Source organism: Rhamphochromis sp. 'chilingali', assembly GCF_963969265.1.
Source record: "Rhamphochromis sp. 'chilingali' genome assembly, chromosome: 13".
Taxonomy (NCBI): Eukaryota; Metazoa; Chordata; class Actinopteri; order Cichliformes; family Cichlidae; genus Rhamphochromis; species Rhamphochromis sp. 'chilingali'.
The window spans coordinates 33198271-33215855 of record NC_137940.1 but is presented as its reverse complement, the minus strand read 5'-3'; the positions used below and the strand labels follow the sequence as shown (position 1 = coordinate 33215855).

At 42.6% G+C, this 17585-nt stretch overlaps 1 protein-coding gene across 4 annotated transcripts; it reads left to right on the top strand.

Moving 5' to 3' along the window:
* The first annotated feature begins 9667 nt into the window (after positions 1-9667).
* On the top strand, positions 9668-17570 carry foxo4 (forkhead box O4). Of its 4 annotated transcripts, none has more exons than XM_080901679.1 (4): positions 9668-10406; positions 11259-11739; positions 13410-14930; positions 15382-17570. In XM_080901679.1, the coding sequence occupies exons 2-3, from the start codon at positions 11296-11298 to the stop codon at positions 14898-14900; spliced, it is 1935 nt and encodes a 644-aa protein (XP_080757805.1). In that variant the 5' UTR covers positions 9668-10406; positions 11259-11295; the 3' UTR covers positions 14901-14930; positions 15382-17570. The 4 variants fall into 4 exon arrangements, with proteins under 4 accessions (XP_080757805.1, XP_080757803.1, XP_080757804.1 ...); XM_080901677.1 differs by having other exon boundaries at positions 11214-11739; XM_080901678.1 differs by having other exon boundaries at positions 9668-10595.
* The last annotated feature ends 15 nt before the right edge of the window (positions 17571-17585 follow it).

Sequence of the window (17585 nt, the reverse complement as noted above, 5' to 3'; positions counted from 1 at the left end):
TATATACAAATTGCTCAATTATAAATATCAAGAATATTACAAAGTCACGTATATTACAGAAAAATATACATGATTGACATTTAACTCTAACCTGTGAACTTTGTCATTTGACTGTAGAGCATGTGCAAAAGGGTGTAACTATTGCAGTGTTTACAGTGTATTAGATGGAGGAGTTGTACAGGGCAGGAATGATTTCCTGTGTCGTTCAGTGGTGCTTTTTAAAACGTAAACATTAGATGAAAACATGTAAAACAAATTACAACCAAGATTAGAGTGAAATGTTAAATTAAAACTCTATATTCCAAAGTTAAAACAATACCGAGTATAGACAAGGTATTATATAATCCACATATCACAAGGAGTTATAAAGTTTGATGGCCACAAGTAGGAATGATTTTCTGTGCCATTCTGTTAGTGTCAGTTTTATTTATATAGCACATTCCATCACATGCGAACTCAGTGTGATTAACAAAAGAGATAAAACAGAAGAAACTATGCAGGTCTACTGTGTCTTATGGCAATAAAAACAACAACAAAAACAGAAGTTAACAAACACACACACCATCATTGCCATCAGAACTGCCAGCAGTAGCTGAAGTCCATAGTGTAGAGGGTGAAGAGAAAGTGAGATGGAAGGGTCTCGTGCGGGGCTCCTGTGTTGCTGACCTCCCTGTTCGACACACAGTGCTGTAGGAGTACATTTTCTGGTCTCCCAGTTAGGCAGTCAGTCAACCATACAAGTCAGTATCACTGTCAGCTTATCAGGCAGTAGAGCCGGCCGGATGGCATTGAAGTCACCGAAGAAGTTAAAAAACCCCAAACACGATTCTTACAGTGTTTGCTGCTTTGTCCAGGTGGGTAGAGACATGGGTGAGCAGGCAAAGAATGGCTTCCTTAAATTCAAGTCTGGGCTGGTAGGCAAACTAGAGTGGGTCCATCAGTGGGTGGACCACAGCCTGGAGCTGGTCCAGGATGAGTCTCTCCAGGGTCTTCTTGATTCATCCCATATTTGTGAACTTTTTTTTGCTATACCAAAAGGGTAAAGTGAACAATAATAATGACAATAATGACAATGAAGTCCCATATGATGATATATTTAACAATAGCTGACCATAATATGTCACATCTTGGAAACAGAGGTGTGGGCTGATGACATAAAGACTTAGAGTGACAGGAAAATGTATATTTAAAAAAAACACTTTCTACAGAATATCATCTGCTGTGTATACTTATGTATCCTGAATCCAACCCATCCAGCCAAAAAGTAAAAAGAAAATACAATAAAAATCTAAAAACAAACAAAAAAACAAAAAAAAAACAAAAACAATAGAAAGCAGTCTTGAATGATGCAGTATTCCTTCATATATTTTTGACTCTGTCTTCTGTTGCATCAGTGGCAGATATAGAGAATTTTAGATTGGGTGGAAAAGGAGGGGCAAGAGCTCTAGGCAGGGTGGCACCTAGCTCTTCAGTGAAGTATACTAAAATCCCCTATATGTAAATGGACTCAACAAAATATCCACAAAAACACTATTATATACAACTATTTATTGTATCATAACTAGAGATGGCACGATACCACTTTTTTATGTCCGATACCGATATCATAAATTTGGATATCTGCCGATACCGATATGAATCCAATATAGTGTGTTTTTTAATCAATAAAACTGTTTTTTAATATCTTGCTGCATTTTGTATAAGTTCATACTCAAGTTTAAATAAACAACAACACTAAAGCTATTCTGTTATACCTGTATGTAAAAAAATACACTGCACCCAAAATATTTCATAGTTCAGCAAAACTGAGCAATCTAATGAACTTAAACCTGCTCCATCCTCCCTATTCTGGTATTTTGAAGAGTACTTAGCAGAAATATTAAGCAACCTAACTAATAGGTTTGTAAACTCCCAGCAAAAAAAAATAGGGAACCACCACCCCCCCCCCCCCCCCCCCCCTCATGATGCTTAATCGACGTAATCAACTTTAATTTGATGCAGTGTGAAAAAAAAATACACAGAATTAAATTATTTTTCAAGAATAATTAAATAGATTCAACATCTTTCTTCAACAAAATTGCAGACTGCACAGATGGTATCTTCCCAAAGGAAAAAGTAGTATAGGGTATATTAGACTTAATAGTTACTATATACAGTAATGGACTTCTATACATTTTACATCAGATTAAAACTTTGGGTGTAAGATTCGGATAATTATTTATTAAAAGCTAGACATTTTAAATGAGAATAAGAAAGAAAAGTATGTCTTTGTGCCCCCCTTTTCGCTGTTAATGCCCTATCCTATCGGCCCCCCTGGCTAAACTTTGCTAGATCCGCCCCTGCACAGTTACCAGCCGTCAGCTACGTCAGCGGTCCCCAACCCCCGGGCCACGGACCGATACTGGTCCGTGAGTCGTTTGGTACCGGGCCGCGAGAGTTGAGGCTCAGGTGTGAAATGTATGGTTTTCAGGGTTTTTATCGGTTTTCAGCGTTATTTTGTTATCGTTTTTATCGTTTACTCGGTTTTCCTTGGTCTTTTCACGTGTGTTATGAATAAATCTTCTTTTTTTCGGTACCGGTACTAGTTTTATTTTGTTGTATTTATCCGCGACACCTTAAAGGCCGGTCCATGAAAATATTGTCGGGCATAAACCGGTCCGTGGTGCAAAAAAGGTTGGAGACCGCTGAGCTACGTAGAAAAGGATCCTGGTGTAGAAAGTAATATTAAATAAATTCTAACAACAGTTTATCAAGTTTAAACGTGCTGCTGTTATTCAGCCGCTGTTTTCCTCTTTCTGGTGCAAAGTGGGCCAAAAACAAACAAGAGAAACGGACTCGCAACAGAAAAGCTGATCAGCTGATCATTAAGCAGTTTCATGATTGAAGTAGCAGCAGGAGAGGGAGGGAGAGAGAATATATCCATATATCGGTTAACGTGGGAATGCTTTACAAACATTCAGAGATGAACTTACACACTTGCTTTACTTCTCTCTGGGATAACTTCCTCGGAGATGAAATGCTGGTTTGGTAGCGAGGTTACAAATACACACAGCCGCTCTATCACGTGAGCACACTGCTCCAACGTGCAACGGTTATGAGGCGAGTTATGCCATGTTGCAAGTTTTGTGAGGTGCTTTTTTGATATTTAATGGATCGATTGCATTTTTTATTTCTCTCCGATCCAATAATTTATGTCAGTATCGGACCGATACTGATACATAATATCGGATCGGTCCATCTCTAATCATTACATTAAATATATTCTGTACCACTTTACAAATTACAGGAAAGTTTGGTTGCTTAGAACCAAAATTCAAAGAAAGGAAGTTTGACTTAAGATTTTTGCACAGTATTATTGATAGTATTAATATTGTTATTTGTTTTACTTTTTCTTTATCTCATTTGACCATGGTCAGAACACGGTTAACATGCTCAGCACCACTTTAAATGTGGAAGCCAACACACACCATACACATCCTAATATCCCCTCATCTGTCCTGATTATCCCAGTTTGTCTTGTTTTGCATGGTCTATATCCACACCTTGTTTCATTATTGCCCTACTTTTATTAATAAAGTTAAAAATACAAATAGAAAACTATTAACAAGCAGGATTGATGACATTAACATATTAATATAAACCGTCTTTAGAGAAGCTACCAGAAAACTGTGGCTATGGATCTGTAATAAGACATTACGGCACAACTAAAGTCAAAGTCAAAGTCAAACTATTTGGTTTACTACTACTGTTTATAGCGTTGCCCAAAATTACTTAATTGTAACTAACCAGACTTTATCTGCAGACTGCAAATCACAGCAATCACAGACCACACACAGAGTCTGGCAGCAAAACAAAACCTGACTCAGTGTTAATATTTGAGGGAGAATACCGAGGGGTTTCTGTTATCTGCTGATCTGCTGGCTGACATGTCTCCCTCCTCATTCCAGCGGTCGCAAAACACCCAGAAACCCAGACATCACAGTCTCACAGTAACATGCAAATCTCAGTCAACAACTATATCTGTTTTGTTTTTATCTTTTTTTCTTTCTTTTTTTTAACTCCGCCTCTGGGTAGCTCGCTTCCCAGTGCCAGTCCCAAGCCCGGATAAAGGAGGAGGGTTTGGTCGGGGCTAGCAACCCCTTCCTGTAAAAACCTGCTATGCTACAGAAACGACAAGTGAAAACCAACGAGCAATCAGTGGAGAGGAAGGTCAATTACTAGTGACGAGGACGGACCAAAGTCTCGCGACCATCCCTCTCTCAATGGATCGACCATTCCTCAATGCAAGAATATCGACTTGTATCGGGACATGGAATGTCAGATCACTCTACCGAATGGGATACCGCATGCAAAGGCTAAAGGCCTTCGATGACTATCGACTATCGACTTGTTGAAGTTGGCTTCAAAGCCAACTTCAAAGTTGGCTTCAAAGGCATTGATCGGTTGGGAACCAGTTTCCGACCGCATCGTCTCGGCTTGATTTCGAACTTGGCAGGCCAAGATCACGTTCATCCAGGACTATGCCCCCACGGAGGAGGGCGAACGATACAATCAAGGATGCCTTCTACAACCAGCTCCAAGACTTTTTAGCAGCCATTCCGTGGCACGATCACCTGTTAATGGTTAGCGACTATAACGCACAACTGGACGGGGACCGGGCTGGATTTGAATCGACCATCAGGCCCCATGGATTGGGGGCATGCACGACTGATAACGGCGACCGGCTCTGTTCATTTTGCGCCACGAACGACCTTTGCTTTGGGAATACCTTTTTCCAACACAAGAGAGCACACAAGACGACGTGGCGGGCTCCGGGAGGAACATACGAAAACAAAACCAATTTCGTTTGTGTACGGAGACTATTGCGGTCATCGTTACTCGACGTGCGATGTTGGCGGGGCGCGGACACTCATCACCAAGCGTCGACTCTGGCTCATGAGAACAGTGTCCAACGGTCAGTGCCCCAAGCCTTTCGATGTCACTCGTCTCAGGGATCCAGAAATGGCCAGCCAGTATTGATTGGACGGGGGACCTTATTGATGAGCGGAACAAGGTAAAGCAAGTATGCGAACGAGAGCCACCAGGACAAGTCTTGGATGCAGTGGACATGCGTTATCGGCTGATAGATCAAATCGTCACACGGAGTTGCAGATGGGACAAACGGGATTGGATCGGACGGAAAGGACAAGAAGCGCAAGAGGCAGCAAACAAGAATGATACCAAAACGCTTTATCGAATCGTTCAGGAATTGAGCGGTGCTCCAAGCGGCAGAGGAGTACCAGTCAAGCGCAAGGACGGCCGCTTCTTAACAACAGCGGAGGAACAAGACCAACGATGGGTCCAGCATTTCGAGGAAATCCTGAATCAACCGGCACCTATGTCGACAACACGCCTTCCGCCCCGTGGATGACCTTCCAGTTAACGTTGGTCCAATCTGGTCAGTGTTATAACACTGGACGGTGGCTTGGACAAGCACATTGCCTGTTGGCTCGGAAAGGCAGCATTGGCCATGCGCAACTTGAATCTGGTTTGGAGATCGACCACCATCTCGATATCATCCAAAGTCCGTTTGTTCAATACAATAGTCGTAACAATGGCTATCTATGCGAGTGAAACATGGAAGTCGACGGCAACAATCACCCGATGACTGAATGTTTTCCAACAGCGCAGCCTCCGACGGATTTTCAAGATTTCGTATCGAGATCAAAACAGACATGGAGACAGTCATTCATTGAGGACCTAAAAGCGGTCGATCTTTCATGGGACGAGGCTGAAGATGTGGCTGCAAACCGAGCTCGTTGGCGATCCCTTGCCGCCTAATGTGCCATCCGGCACAGGAGGAACTAAGTCTAAGTAAGTAAAAGTACGTTTATTCATTTTTGATGGTTAAAGGTTAAATACAGTTAAATGCATTATTTTCATATCTATGCATAAATATGACCCAAAATATTTTGAAATGTTTAAGTCATAAAGTTAGACAAATGGATGAAAGCTTTGGTATGAAATGATCCAATATAAACAAAAGTTCGCGAACTTCTAGGATGAACAGCCAACTTGAAGGTGAATTTAGAATCAGGTGTGTTGATCGGTCTGATCATCACAACTAATCCACATCATTGTCACTGTCACACAGGAGTAGCTGAAGGTTGTAAAAGTCCTTGATGTAAAAAGGAAACACAGGATTCCAGTAACCAAAGGCCTCTATCGCACTGAGTAATGCCATTGTTCACAAGTCCACCATCAGGAGATCACTGAGTAATGATGGTATGCATGTTTTTCACTTCTCATTCAAGAGATTTCTGCCACCACGGGGCTGTCTCGTTCAAAGTGGTCCTGAGGTTTATTGACCCACCCTCATGCAAGTTGTTAAGGGCCACTTGAATGGTATGAATCAAGGCGTTGAGATATAATCACAGTTTCCTTAGCAAAGCTGCACTAATTTAACATCAGTGACAGAGTAATAGAAAATAAGCGTTGGTACAGTGAATGTTTTATCTGTTTTATGAGAATTCCCCGGAAAGAAATTAAGGGCAGTAAACTTTCACAGGTTTTATCACCGATGTTTTATTTGCCGCTCCATATAGTGTTATCAGGTAAACTCATATAAATGGACTGCAGTAGAATTACCAGATGACAGCTGAGGAAGAGTGTTCATACAAAATACACTTGGAGCTTTTAATAGACTGTGAAACTTCCCGCTGAACCAGGTTATCAAATTTTAGGCTTGCACAATACTGAACATGGCAGTGGACCAAGTAATTAAATGAGATGGGATAAAATAAGCCAGTGATATAGAGGAGCTTTTTCTGACCCCTTTCCTGTGCAGACTCATGGCCTGTGTGCTACATTCACCTTTTTTGTTGTAAGCCCCTGTTGAAGCCTTAACTTCAAAAAACTGAATTACAAAAATGTGTTTAATGTGAATTAAAACACCACAAACGCTCACACCGAGTCTGCTTTTGGGGTTAAAGGGTGCACAGCCACACACAGACAGAGCTAATCGACATGTTGATTGCACATGTTGAGCATGTACATTTACAGAGCATTAGTCATAGCAGAGCGGCAGACAAACTTTGTCTGCACCTGGCAGTCAGACACTTGGTGCCACTGAAGCATTTTACACAGGAAGCCTTTTACCTACCTCCTCTGAATTATGACTCAGCTAATGAGGAAGGGTGCAGGATTTAAAGACAAACATTAAAGATGGAGATTAAGCGCAGTATCGGTGGGGTGTGTTACTTTTCATCACAATGAGCAGGAAGCCACACAAGTATTCAAAATGAAAAAGGATTACCACAAAAAAAGGTATGTGGAGGTGAAAGCACGAACCATTCAAAGAGAGATCAGACGGGCTAATGTACCTGCCTTTAATAAACAATGGTGGAGTAAGCTAAGCCTTTTCTCACTTCCTAATTTACAAGTTTTTCACTGCTCATTAAGCTCCCACCACACAAAGACCAAAACACAGAAAACACCATCTGAGAGTTGAGTCTTCTTAAAAAAAATGCTTCTGTATTCGATTATGTGTCGTTGCTTCATGAGTCAGACGGGTGACAGACTAAAGGAAAAAACCCTATAAAGTGTCTCTGGAGGTCTCCTGAAGAGATGCAACACCATTCTTTAAAAGATATTTCCTGATTTTTTGATTTGGATCCAAAAATCTCCTCTTTGTGTTTATTGGGGTTGAGGTCTTGTCCCAGTGAAAGCCATAGCAAAGCATGAAGAACAACTCTGTCCCTTCCCTCTATAAAGATGCCACATGTCCTCTGTACAGTTCTGTGGAGCTCCATTATTTCCCCAGGGGTCTTCACGTGTTTGATGTGCCACAGATTTTAGACTGCATACCCCTCCTAACACAACCCTGCCATTTATCCGGGCAGCACAGGGAGTACTCTGGCTTGTGAGAGAGGAGACTTCTGTGACTAAAGTCTAGCATAAATCTAGTAAAAGAAAGCTGGATTAACAGCCATGAGCCTAGGTTACTGAGTATGCATTAGCTTCACACGGAGCATCGGGTATCCGGTGGTTAAGACACACACCTGTAGCATACCTGGATCATCCAAGACCTAAAAACTAGGTTGGCCCAAGCATTTTTTTTTAATGTTTTAAATAACTGAACATATAACTTACAGAATACATACAGAGATACACTGTGCCTGAGTGGAAACTTAAAAGCAATAATCACATTTTCAATTCACAAAAAGTCTTAAAGTTTAAGTTGAAAATAGAGCAGGTTTTTCATGAGGTTTAATGTAAGTGCCCTTCTCATATCTCTTGTTTCATTCCATTTATAACACAGACTACTCTATTGTTCCACATATATTACTCTGTCATGATATATAAATAAACCAATAAATAAATGAATATACCTATGTTTTTGGTAATAGGAATATCAAGGTTTTAATTTTAATTGACTGGTATTTAGTATCCACATCCAGCCATTCACATTCATACAAAGCTTTACTCGGTACACGTTATAATGTTTTTATCTCACTCTTCGGTGCTTGCATCAGGTGCGACATCTTGCCCAAGGACACTCCAACATGTGAACTGAAAGAACAAGTTATTGAACCACAGACCTTCAGTGGTGGCATGGCCTGTGCCAAACTGGATATTCCAACCCAAATCCTTGCATTTAACTCTGGCCTGAGGCCTATAATGAAGACTATGTCGCTCTTCATCCATTTCGATTTCATATTTAAAGTTCAAATCCAGTCTGGGGCCTTGTCTGTGTGGAGTCTGCACGTTCTTCACGTGTCCGTGTTAATGTAAATGTAAATGGTTCTCTGTCTCTATGTGTTAGTCCTGTGATATACTGGCAATCTGTCCAGGGTGTACCCCACCTCTCACCCTGTGGCAACTGGTATAGGCTCCAACCCAACCTGAATTGAATAAGTGGAAGAAAATGGATAGATTTAGATTTTTAACACACTTAAGGTGGGTTCTGAATTACCTATGGATGCAAAATTGTTTTTTAGTTGTAGTAGCCACAGTGGGTAGAACTGCATATTTGATTTGGCACAATTTTACACATAACTGATGCAGTACCTAATAGATTGGTGTCTCTACTCCTCCTGAGTGTACATATTGCTAATTAATATAATTATTTATAAAATGCCATAAAATCTTATTTATTCGTTTCCCAGGTAATAAGACAAGATGTTTTTAAATAGCATTAACGAATAGCTTAAATTAGGATATAGCTCAGTAAAATGTAACTAATCTGAAAATTACAATAAATCACAAATAACTACATTAAAGTTAAAACAAATTATTAAGCAATATCACATGTAATAAAGTAATAAAGCACAGTCAAATTCAACAAAGCTAAATAAAACAGAATCCATACAAGTTTACTAAATGTATTATTAAAAACTGGAAATTTGAGGAGGTATTCAGAGGGACCTCTATGTATGAGTAAACATTAAAATTTAAGGTTATAATTATTGTTTGTTTGTTTCTGGAAATAATGTAATTTTGCAGTCTTTTCTTGTCTCGTGTTTCTAATTACCGGTAATACCTTAAATGGCCTAAGAGTACTTAGGACACTTTCATAAACTGTTACATAATGTTCCACTACAGGTACATGTTGCCATCGAGCGCGGCTGTTTACGTCGGAACCGTCTGCCACACACAGGACTCGCCTTCCCAGAATTCCATTGTGCGCAGGCGCAGAGTGCGTTGCCTGACAGTGGTAAACAGACGTCAGAAGGGAGTCTTCGCCTCGAGTCAAAACAAAACAAAACAAGTCGAAAAGATCCCGAAGGAGTGAATATTTGTACCGACACAACAACAGGAAGTTTTACAAAAGTCAGCGCGGACTAGAAACGGCAACTTGGATGAAGTTATCGGAGGCTTTTCACGGACTTTTCCACGGATTGTAAACTCTGGAGTAGCAGGAGCTTAAGCGGCTAACGTTACGGAGGCTATCGGTGCTGTTTTCAAAGTGCGGCGAGTGGGAGCCGACAGACCTGCGGGCGACCCCAGTTTCACCCAAGCGCCTGCGGAGAAACTGCGAGGCTTGGTTAGCGACACAACGAGACGAGGGTCGGCTGAGTTCCGGGCTGCGGTCGAGTGGGCTTTTTAAAACCCGCTTCTTCGAGTATCGTGTGCCGCGGCAGGACTGTGGGGAAACATGGCAGATGGTGACATGCGCCCGACCGCAATGTGGCGGACCGTGCAGACCTGAGGCGCGGACTTCTCTTTGCACATTTCTGTCATCTCTCTAGTGTTATAAACAAATCCCGAAGCGTCCTTACTGACATCTTATCCTCGCTGGAGGCTTGTTTTTCCCACCAGAAGACAGACAGAGACGTGTGCCAGCGTACCGGGGCAGTGTTGAACAGACCGCCAGCTCGGACAGTCAGCCGCCGCACATCTTCACTTTGACTGACTAAGCCGCACCGGTTAGTGGATGTCTGCGGAACTTAAAATAAATAAATAAATAAACTTTGGTCGTTTTCTCTCCCTTTTTCTGGTCTTGTGGAGACCTCAGACTGCCCGGTTGTTTACAAGAACAGCCAGAAGCTCCTTTGTAACCGCAGCCAGCTAATCCTCGCATGCATACTGCATAGTTTTACAAGAAAACTTCACGTGTGAGTTCACAAATTTAATCCGCAATAATTACAAAATCTCCACCCGCATATAAACCACTCTCTCCTTGAAAGTAAAATATAGCAATGTAAGCGATTTTAAATGGCTTCAATTTCTATTTTTAGCCACACATGTTCACATATATATTTTTCTTCTTCTTCTTCTTCTTCTTCTTCTTCTTCTTCTTCTTCTTCTTCTTCTTCTTATTATTATTATTATTATTATTATTATTATTAATAATAATAATAATAATAATAATAATAATAATAATAATAATTTCCAGATGCGGCCCCAAACCCCGTCTAGGTCCAGATGTTTTGGTGCTTATTGTCATTGTGCGACTATCTTTTTAGATTTCATTCAAACAAAGAGAGTCCCGCCCCAGCCCTCCTTATTTCTATATAAATCTGAAGGTTTATGATAGTTACTATTAAGGAGATTATTTGGGTTCCCTAATCTCCAATCTGAGGATTAACCGAGGCTATTGGCGTGTTCAGATTATTACGTCTCTTTTCTAGGCCCTTCGGTTGACACCCCCGCGGAGGGTGAAGTATATTGTTTGTTTATTTTTGTTTGTTTGTTTATTTATTTTAAAGGTGGTGTGTTTGTTTTCTCTTAAGGTGTCATCGGCTCAAACTTACCTGTCAAACTTTAAATGTTTTAAGTTGAACACCTCTCTGAGTGGAAGTTCAGAGGACCGCCATGGAGGAGTCGCCAGTGCCCCCGATTGACCCAGATTTTGAGCCGCAGAGCAGACCTCGCTCTTGCACGTGGCCGCTGCCGAGGCCCGACATCACGGCTGTCAAGTCGGAGGGGGCGGACGGCGCCGAGTCCGCCGCCGGGACCCCGCCCGCTGACGAGGACAAGCCCGAGCCCCAGCAAATCGCGTCCGAGCCCGAGAAAGCGGCTGCGGCGTCCGTGGAGGGCGGGGTCGTGGCCGGCGTGGGCGGACCCGGAGCGACGCCGCGCAAAGGATCCTCCCGGCGCAACGCGTGGGGGAACCAGAGCTACGCGGACCTGATCAGCCAGGCCATCGAGAACTCACCCGAGAAGAGGCTGACGCTAGCGCAGATATATGAGTGGATGGTGAAAACTGTGCCTTACTTCAGAGACAAAGGAGACAGCAACAGCTCCGCCGGCTGGAAGGTGAGGGCTTCATCTGCAGGGAATCATCTGAGTCAGTACACAGCCAAGGTTATCTTTATGTTTATGGGCCTTTTAGTTTTAAGAGTTAAGCTGAACTGTAATAAAATAAACACTTAGGTCCACCAGGTAAATGTGTCAGTAAGAGTTTTTCCTGGCACACCACAGAGCTGCATTAAGAGTTACGGCAGAGAGTGTGTGTGTTTCCTTATTTAACCCAAGTTTGTGCATAGGCCAGCCATTCTGGTTGTCCTAGTTTTAAAAATAAACTAAAATACTTAACTTTAAGTAAATAAGCTTTGGGAAAAGTGGTTAAACATATTATTAATCACAGTTCTGCTTATTTCCTTTTAGTGGGCAGGAAAACCCCTGGATGGCATTTACAGGCAGTACTGAGGTTAATCACGTGACCTCGTGCACATTGTTAAAAGTTGTAAACATTTTGGAGGTGATACAGCTACTAGTTGCTAGGTGGTTGGCATTGGTTGTTGACTGTCACTGGGTGAAAAAAGATGCTTTTCTACTCTACCTGAGGACTGGGAGCGCTTCATACAACATGCCTCATTTACACAAACACCCCCCAAACGCTTAAGTGCTTTCTATCTAACAGTCACACTCTGATGGTTGCATCAGGGATGCTCAAGGATGTTTGGGATGGAGACTGGAGCAGCCAGGGATCGATCCACCAACCTTCTGATTATCCTTGGGCCTGAACAGCCTGAATGTTAGATAGGAGGCACCCAGGTAGAAAAAGAAGTGCTGGTGTGAATGAGGCATGTTGTGTACATGCTTTGAGTGCTCGAGTAAAGAAGCGATCAATAAGAAGCAGTCCAAGTTAAATAAAAAGCACTGGAAACATCTTCATTTTTACACTTTTGACAATTTTGTCAAGCTACAAGAAGCACCAGGAGGCTTTGGTGCAGATGTTTATTCATACTTGTGGTGTCTGCGTCACGCCGGCTGCCTAAACAGCATGTTGAGTTTGTATTTTAATACCTCTTCTGATATTGTTATGCTAGGAGGAGACAGATACCTCCTCAATAAAACTAAAGCTGAGGCCACACTCATTTGTACTACTGTTAGCAGACGGGTGGTTCCCAGCAAGCGTTGGTGTGAAACCCTTCGAAACAAAGTTGTAATTGCTCGGGCTTATTACCGTCTAAGATCGTCTGTTTTGGTATAAACCCTTTTCAAAGATAATAAATACATTTTGTGTCATCCAAGATGAGACAAAAACTATTTTGAAAATCCTTTACTAAAGATTATATCCACAGTAGCCATACTTTAATTTTATTATTCTCATTTAAAGATAAGTGATTAATCTGCAAATCACCAGTGTAATAAAAGCAAGTTTCACCACTCTGCAACCAACTTGAAACACCTTTGGGGAGTTATTGTAAAGCATTATTTAATAAATAAACTTTAATTTCAGTGGCTACTTGGATGTAAAAATGCATTCACGGAATAAAAAGTCAAATCTGTTAAAAAACACAAAAAAAGTAGAAAAGTTTGCTCCAAAATAAGGTTTAAAATGCTTTTTAATCCTGAAAGTTTTCATTCAGTCAGCATCTTTTCTATTGCTGGATTCTCCTGTGAGTTTCAATTCATGACTCTCTTCATTGTTGTGTTTTGTGTTTTTTTTTTGTTTTGTTTTTTTACCTTTTGATTTTCAGAATTCAATTCGCCACAATTTGTCACTCCACAACAAGTTCCTGAGGGTACACAATGAATCGACCGGAAAGAGCTCTTGGTGGATGCTCAACCCCGAAGGAGGCAAGACCGGCAAGGCGCCGCGTCGCCGGGCTGCATCTATGGACAACAGCAGTAAGCTGCTGAAGAGCCGCATGAGGGCCAAGCAGACCAAGAAGCAGGCGGGAGCGGCCGGCCTGGGAGGCACCGCAGGTGTGTTGCAGGGCGATGGTGCCACGGGCTCGGCGGGCGCGGACAGCCCTAACTCATCCCAGCAGTTCTCCAAATGGGGGGTGAACAGCAGCAGCCCCTCGTCCCGCGGCAGCCTGGACGACACGGATATGTGGACCACCTTCCGCCCGCGCACGAGCTCTAACGCCAGCACCCTGAGCGGACGTCTGTCCCCCATTGCTCCGGGCCAGGAGGATGACGACAACCTGCCTGATGACGGCCTGCTGGGGCGGTTCTCTGCCAGCAACTTGACTCCCACCCTCACCGAGACGCTCATGGAGGAGCTGGACCTGATCGATGGCCTCACTCTGATGACGGGACAGCAGGGAGGGGCCAGTCCCAGCACAGCCCCACCAGCACCTCCCACTCCGCTGCCCTCCGCCTCCACCCTGCTGCCTCGAGGCTCCAGCTTCCCCTCCTTCCATCAGCTTTCATCCAGCCTCCCACAGGCCCCTACCCACACCAGGGCCACAACCTCCGTGTCTCCCTGCGGGCCCGGCAGCAAAGAGCAGACGACGTTCAGCAACTCCCTCTTCAACCCAATGCCCACCCCCAGCTCCCGTGGGAGCGGCCATTACAGCGCCCACGTACCCTCCAGCTTGGAAGCGCTGCTCACCTCCGACTCCCCTCCTCCCAGCGATGTCCTGATGGCCCAAGTGGATTCCATCATGCCGAATTCTGGAGGGGTGGGAATGATAGGTTTGGGCACGTCTGTTGCAGGAGTGAGGTTGGGTAAGGGGTTGGAGCCGAACACCGTGTCCCCCATCGGGCTGCAGGCACAGATGCAGCCTCAGCAGCATCACCTTCACCACCAGCAGCAGCAGCAGCCACCACCACCGGCGCAGCAGCAGCAGCAACAACACCAGCATCACTCTCAGATGGAGTTGGGGATGATCCTCTCAGGTCTGTCTCAGGACCCGTCACAGCTCTCTGCCCTCAAAGCCCAACACGCCGCGCTACCAGCCGTTGGCTCGCAACACGGGGGGCCCATCACCACCCTGCCGGGAATCAGTCAGTTTGGAGTGCCGTCCTGCTTCTCCACCGGTCCGGGTCGGCTCCCTACGGACTTGGACATTGACATGTTCACCGAAAACCTGGATTGCGATGTGGACTACATAATCAACAGTGACCTCATGGACGGAGACGGCCTCGATTTCAACTTCGACCCCATGCTGCCTGGAGGCCAAGGCTACCCGGGACCGACCACCACGCAGGGCTCCGCTCACAACTGGGTGCCCAGCTAATCACTCACCTGACCACACGGTGTTAGCCAGGTACACCAACCACTGTCAGAGACACGAACTATTTACTAGTCTAAAGAATTAAAAAAAAATTGTCTTTAGGTGTTGAAAACTTAAATATATTCAATTCACGGTGGTGCGAAGTAAAGAAAAGCAGCAAATCTAGAGAATATTTAGCATTTTAATTCAGGATTTAGTGAAAATGACCTTCGGTGATCAACTGTTCCTTAAAAAAAATCTATATTATATTAAATGAAAAAAACGTAATATTTTCAGTATTTTCCGACTTTCTAATCTAAAGCGTTTTTATCTTTATTCTGTTTTTTTCTGTCACTGTAGATTGAATATTTCCACCCCTTTTAGTTTTTTTCACAAAGATCTGCTCATTACTCACAGCATTGCATGCAGATATGGCTAACAGATCTTCTCAAACGGCCTTTTTAAGCGACAGCGAGGTGAATGATCCTCTCTATCGTCTTTGCAGGAAACTAATCTCCCATCAAGATAACGTCACGCAACCACCAGTTGATCCCTCCTCCCTGCTGGCCGAAGATGCTTGTCTTCAAAGCGCGCCGTTTCTCTTGGACTTTTACAAACGAAGACCTCACTCATATCACGTGCCAAGACATGCAGAGGAAGCGGAGGAGATTCAGGCTACTATGCACAACTTTCTGTTTATTTTTATTTTGTTTTGTTTTGGGGGTTTTTAAATAACACTCGGACGATTGGGCTGCTAGCCATTTTTGTTGTTGTTGTTTGTTTTTTTGTTTGTTTGTTTTTTCACTGCAAACTGATTTTTTTTAAAATGTGTGACTTGATGGTTTTTGGTTTGGTTTTGTTTTGTTTTTTTAGATTGACAAGACAAATCACCTATTTCCCCGTCCCCACCCCTCCTCCCTCCCTCCCTCTGGCTGGAATGAGTTTCCACTTTAGTTATGTTACACGACAAAAGCTTTAGGGCGGATATGGTACTCCGGATCTCAAAGGCGCTGGTTTGAGAGACTTGATGGACTGTTTTTTTGTTGTTGTTGTTTGTTTTGTTTTGATTTTTGGAGAAATGGCCAGTTTTCCCGCTCGGCGTGACTTGCCAGACCAAATGCTCGTCTGAATGAGGTACACTTGCCCTGCTGCACCGACCTCGATACAGATAAAGCGAGCGAGAGGACTGTTGTGAACAGGTGGAAGATAAAGATGGGACGGCCGGAGGCATGAAACATGTGGTTGCACATCTTGCCCTGATTAAATGTACGATTTTAAATTCATGATTTTAGAGAAAAGAGTTGAGAGGGTATGTACTTGCAGTTTGGCTTTTTTTTTTTACTTCAATCCATTGTGTTAAGGTAGATGTCAGATAGAGGGTGTTTTGTTTTGTTTTTTTAATCTCTGATGTGCAGTTGAACTAACAAAATGAAGAAATGGGATTTGTGAATTTACACACAGGGCATTCAAGGGTAAATCCATACGCTAACGAGTGATTGGTTGGCCAAGTATTACATTGTCCTAGACAGCTGACATGCCTCCACTGTCCAACCTGACTCCTTCTTCTTCTTCTTCTTCCTTTATTTCCCTCGAGCCTGTGCATTTTCAAAGCACTTAGGTTTCCTGCAACACAGGGACCCCACACTAAAAGATGCATCCATATTAGGTTGTACCATCTCAAAAGAAGAGAGTTTATGATCCTGTAAATGTACAAATTGCGCAGGTACACGATGCTATGCAGACCTATCTTTTGAAGGAAATTTGAGAAAGAAAAAAAAAGTCCCTCCCTCAAGGGTTTGTTTTTGCTATTTAACATTTTCCCGATATATTGTTGGACGTTTTCTTTTATTATTCAGTACTAACGTTGGAAAAGAAAAATTAATTCACTGTGTGAGAAGTACAAAAAAAGAATATATTTGATGATAGTTTTAATATACAGTTTAGATGGAAATCAGATATTAATACGTATGAATATATTACTAATGACAAGTGATGTTTTTTTACACATTGGAAGAAGCATTCTCAGATCATTTTTAACTGTAATTTTCTATACTTTTATTTTTGTAAAGAATAAGATGCATGTAGATTTCTTTCTTTTTTTTTTACATAACCAAAGGAACACTAATATTTGCATTGGCATGGCATGTAGGGAGCGCTTGGGCCTGAGTATACTCAGTGTACATAAGCTTTGCAAAACAGCAAATATACATACATACATACATACATACATATATATATATATATATAAGCGAGAGATACCTGTAAGGTGACTTTAAAAGTTGAAAGAGGCAAATACTTGACAGTTTTAAAGCAGATTTCCAGCCGCCTGCCTCGTGCTTCCTGTTTTCTTTTTTCTTTCTTTGAGTCCAAGTAAAAAAAACGATTTTTAAAAAATGCATCAAATAGGAAAAAAACTTTCATCTCAAAACGAGGCTCATGCAACCGTTACCTCTCAGGAAAAACAACACTTGTGCACAGACCTAATCAGATGCCGGCAAAAAAATAAACAAAAATGAATAAATGAACTTTATTTTGCACAATTTGTCTTGTATGCAGACTGGAAACCAACTCACAGCTCCCCCCCCTCGCATCCCAAATTTGACTTCACCTTTAATTTTAGCTTCTCAGCCGTGTAAATCACAGCTAGCTTGTCCCCTCGGTTGTTTTGTTTTGTTTTTCTGCCAATATTTAAAACACTATAGCACGACT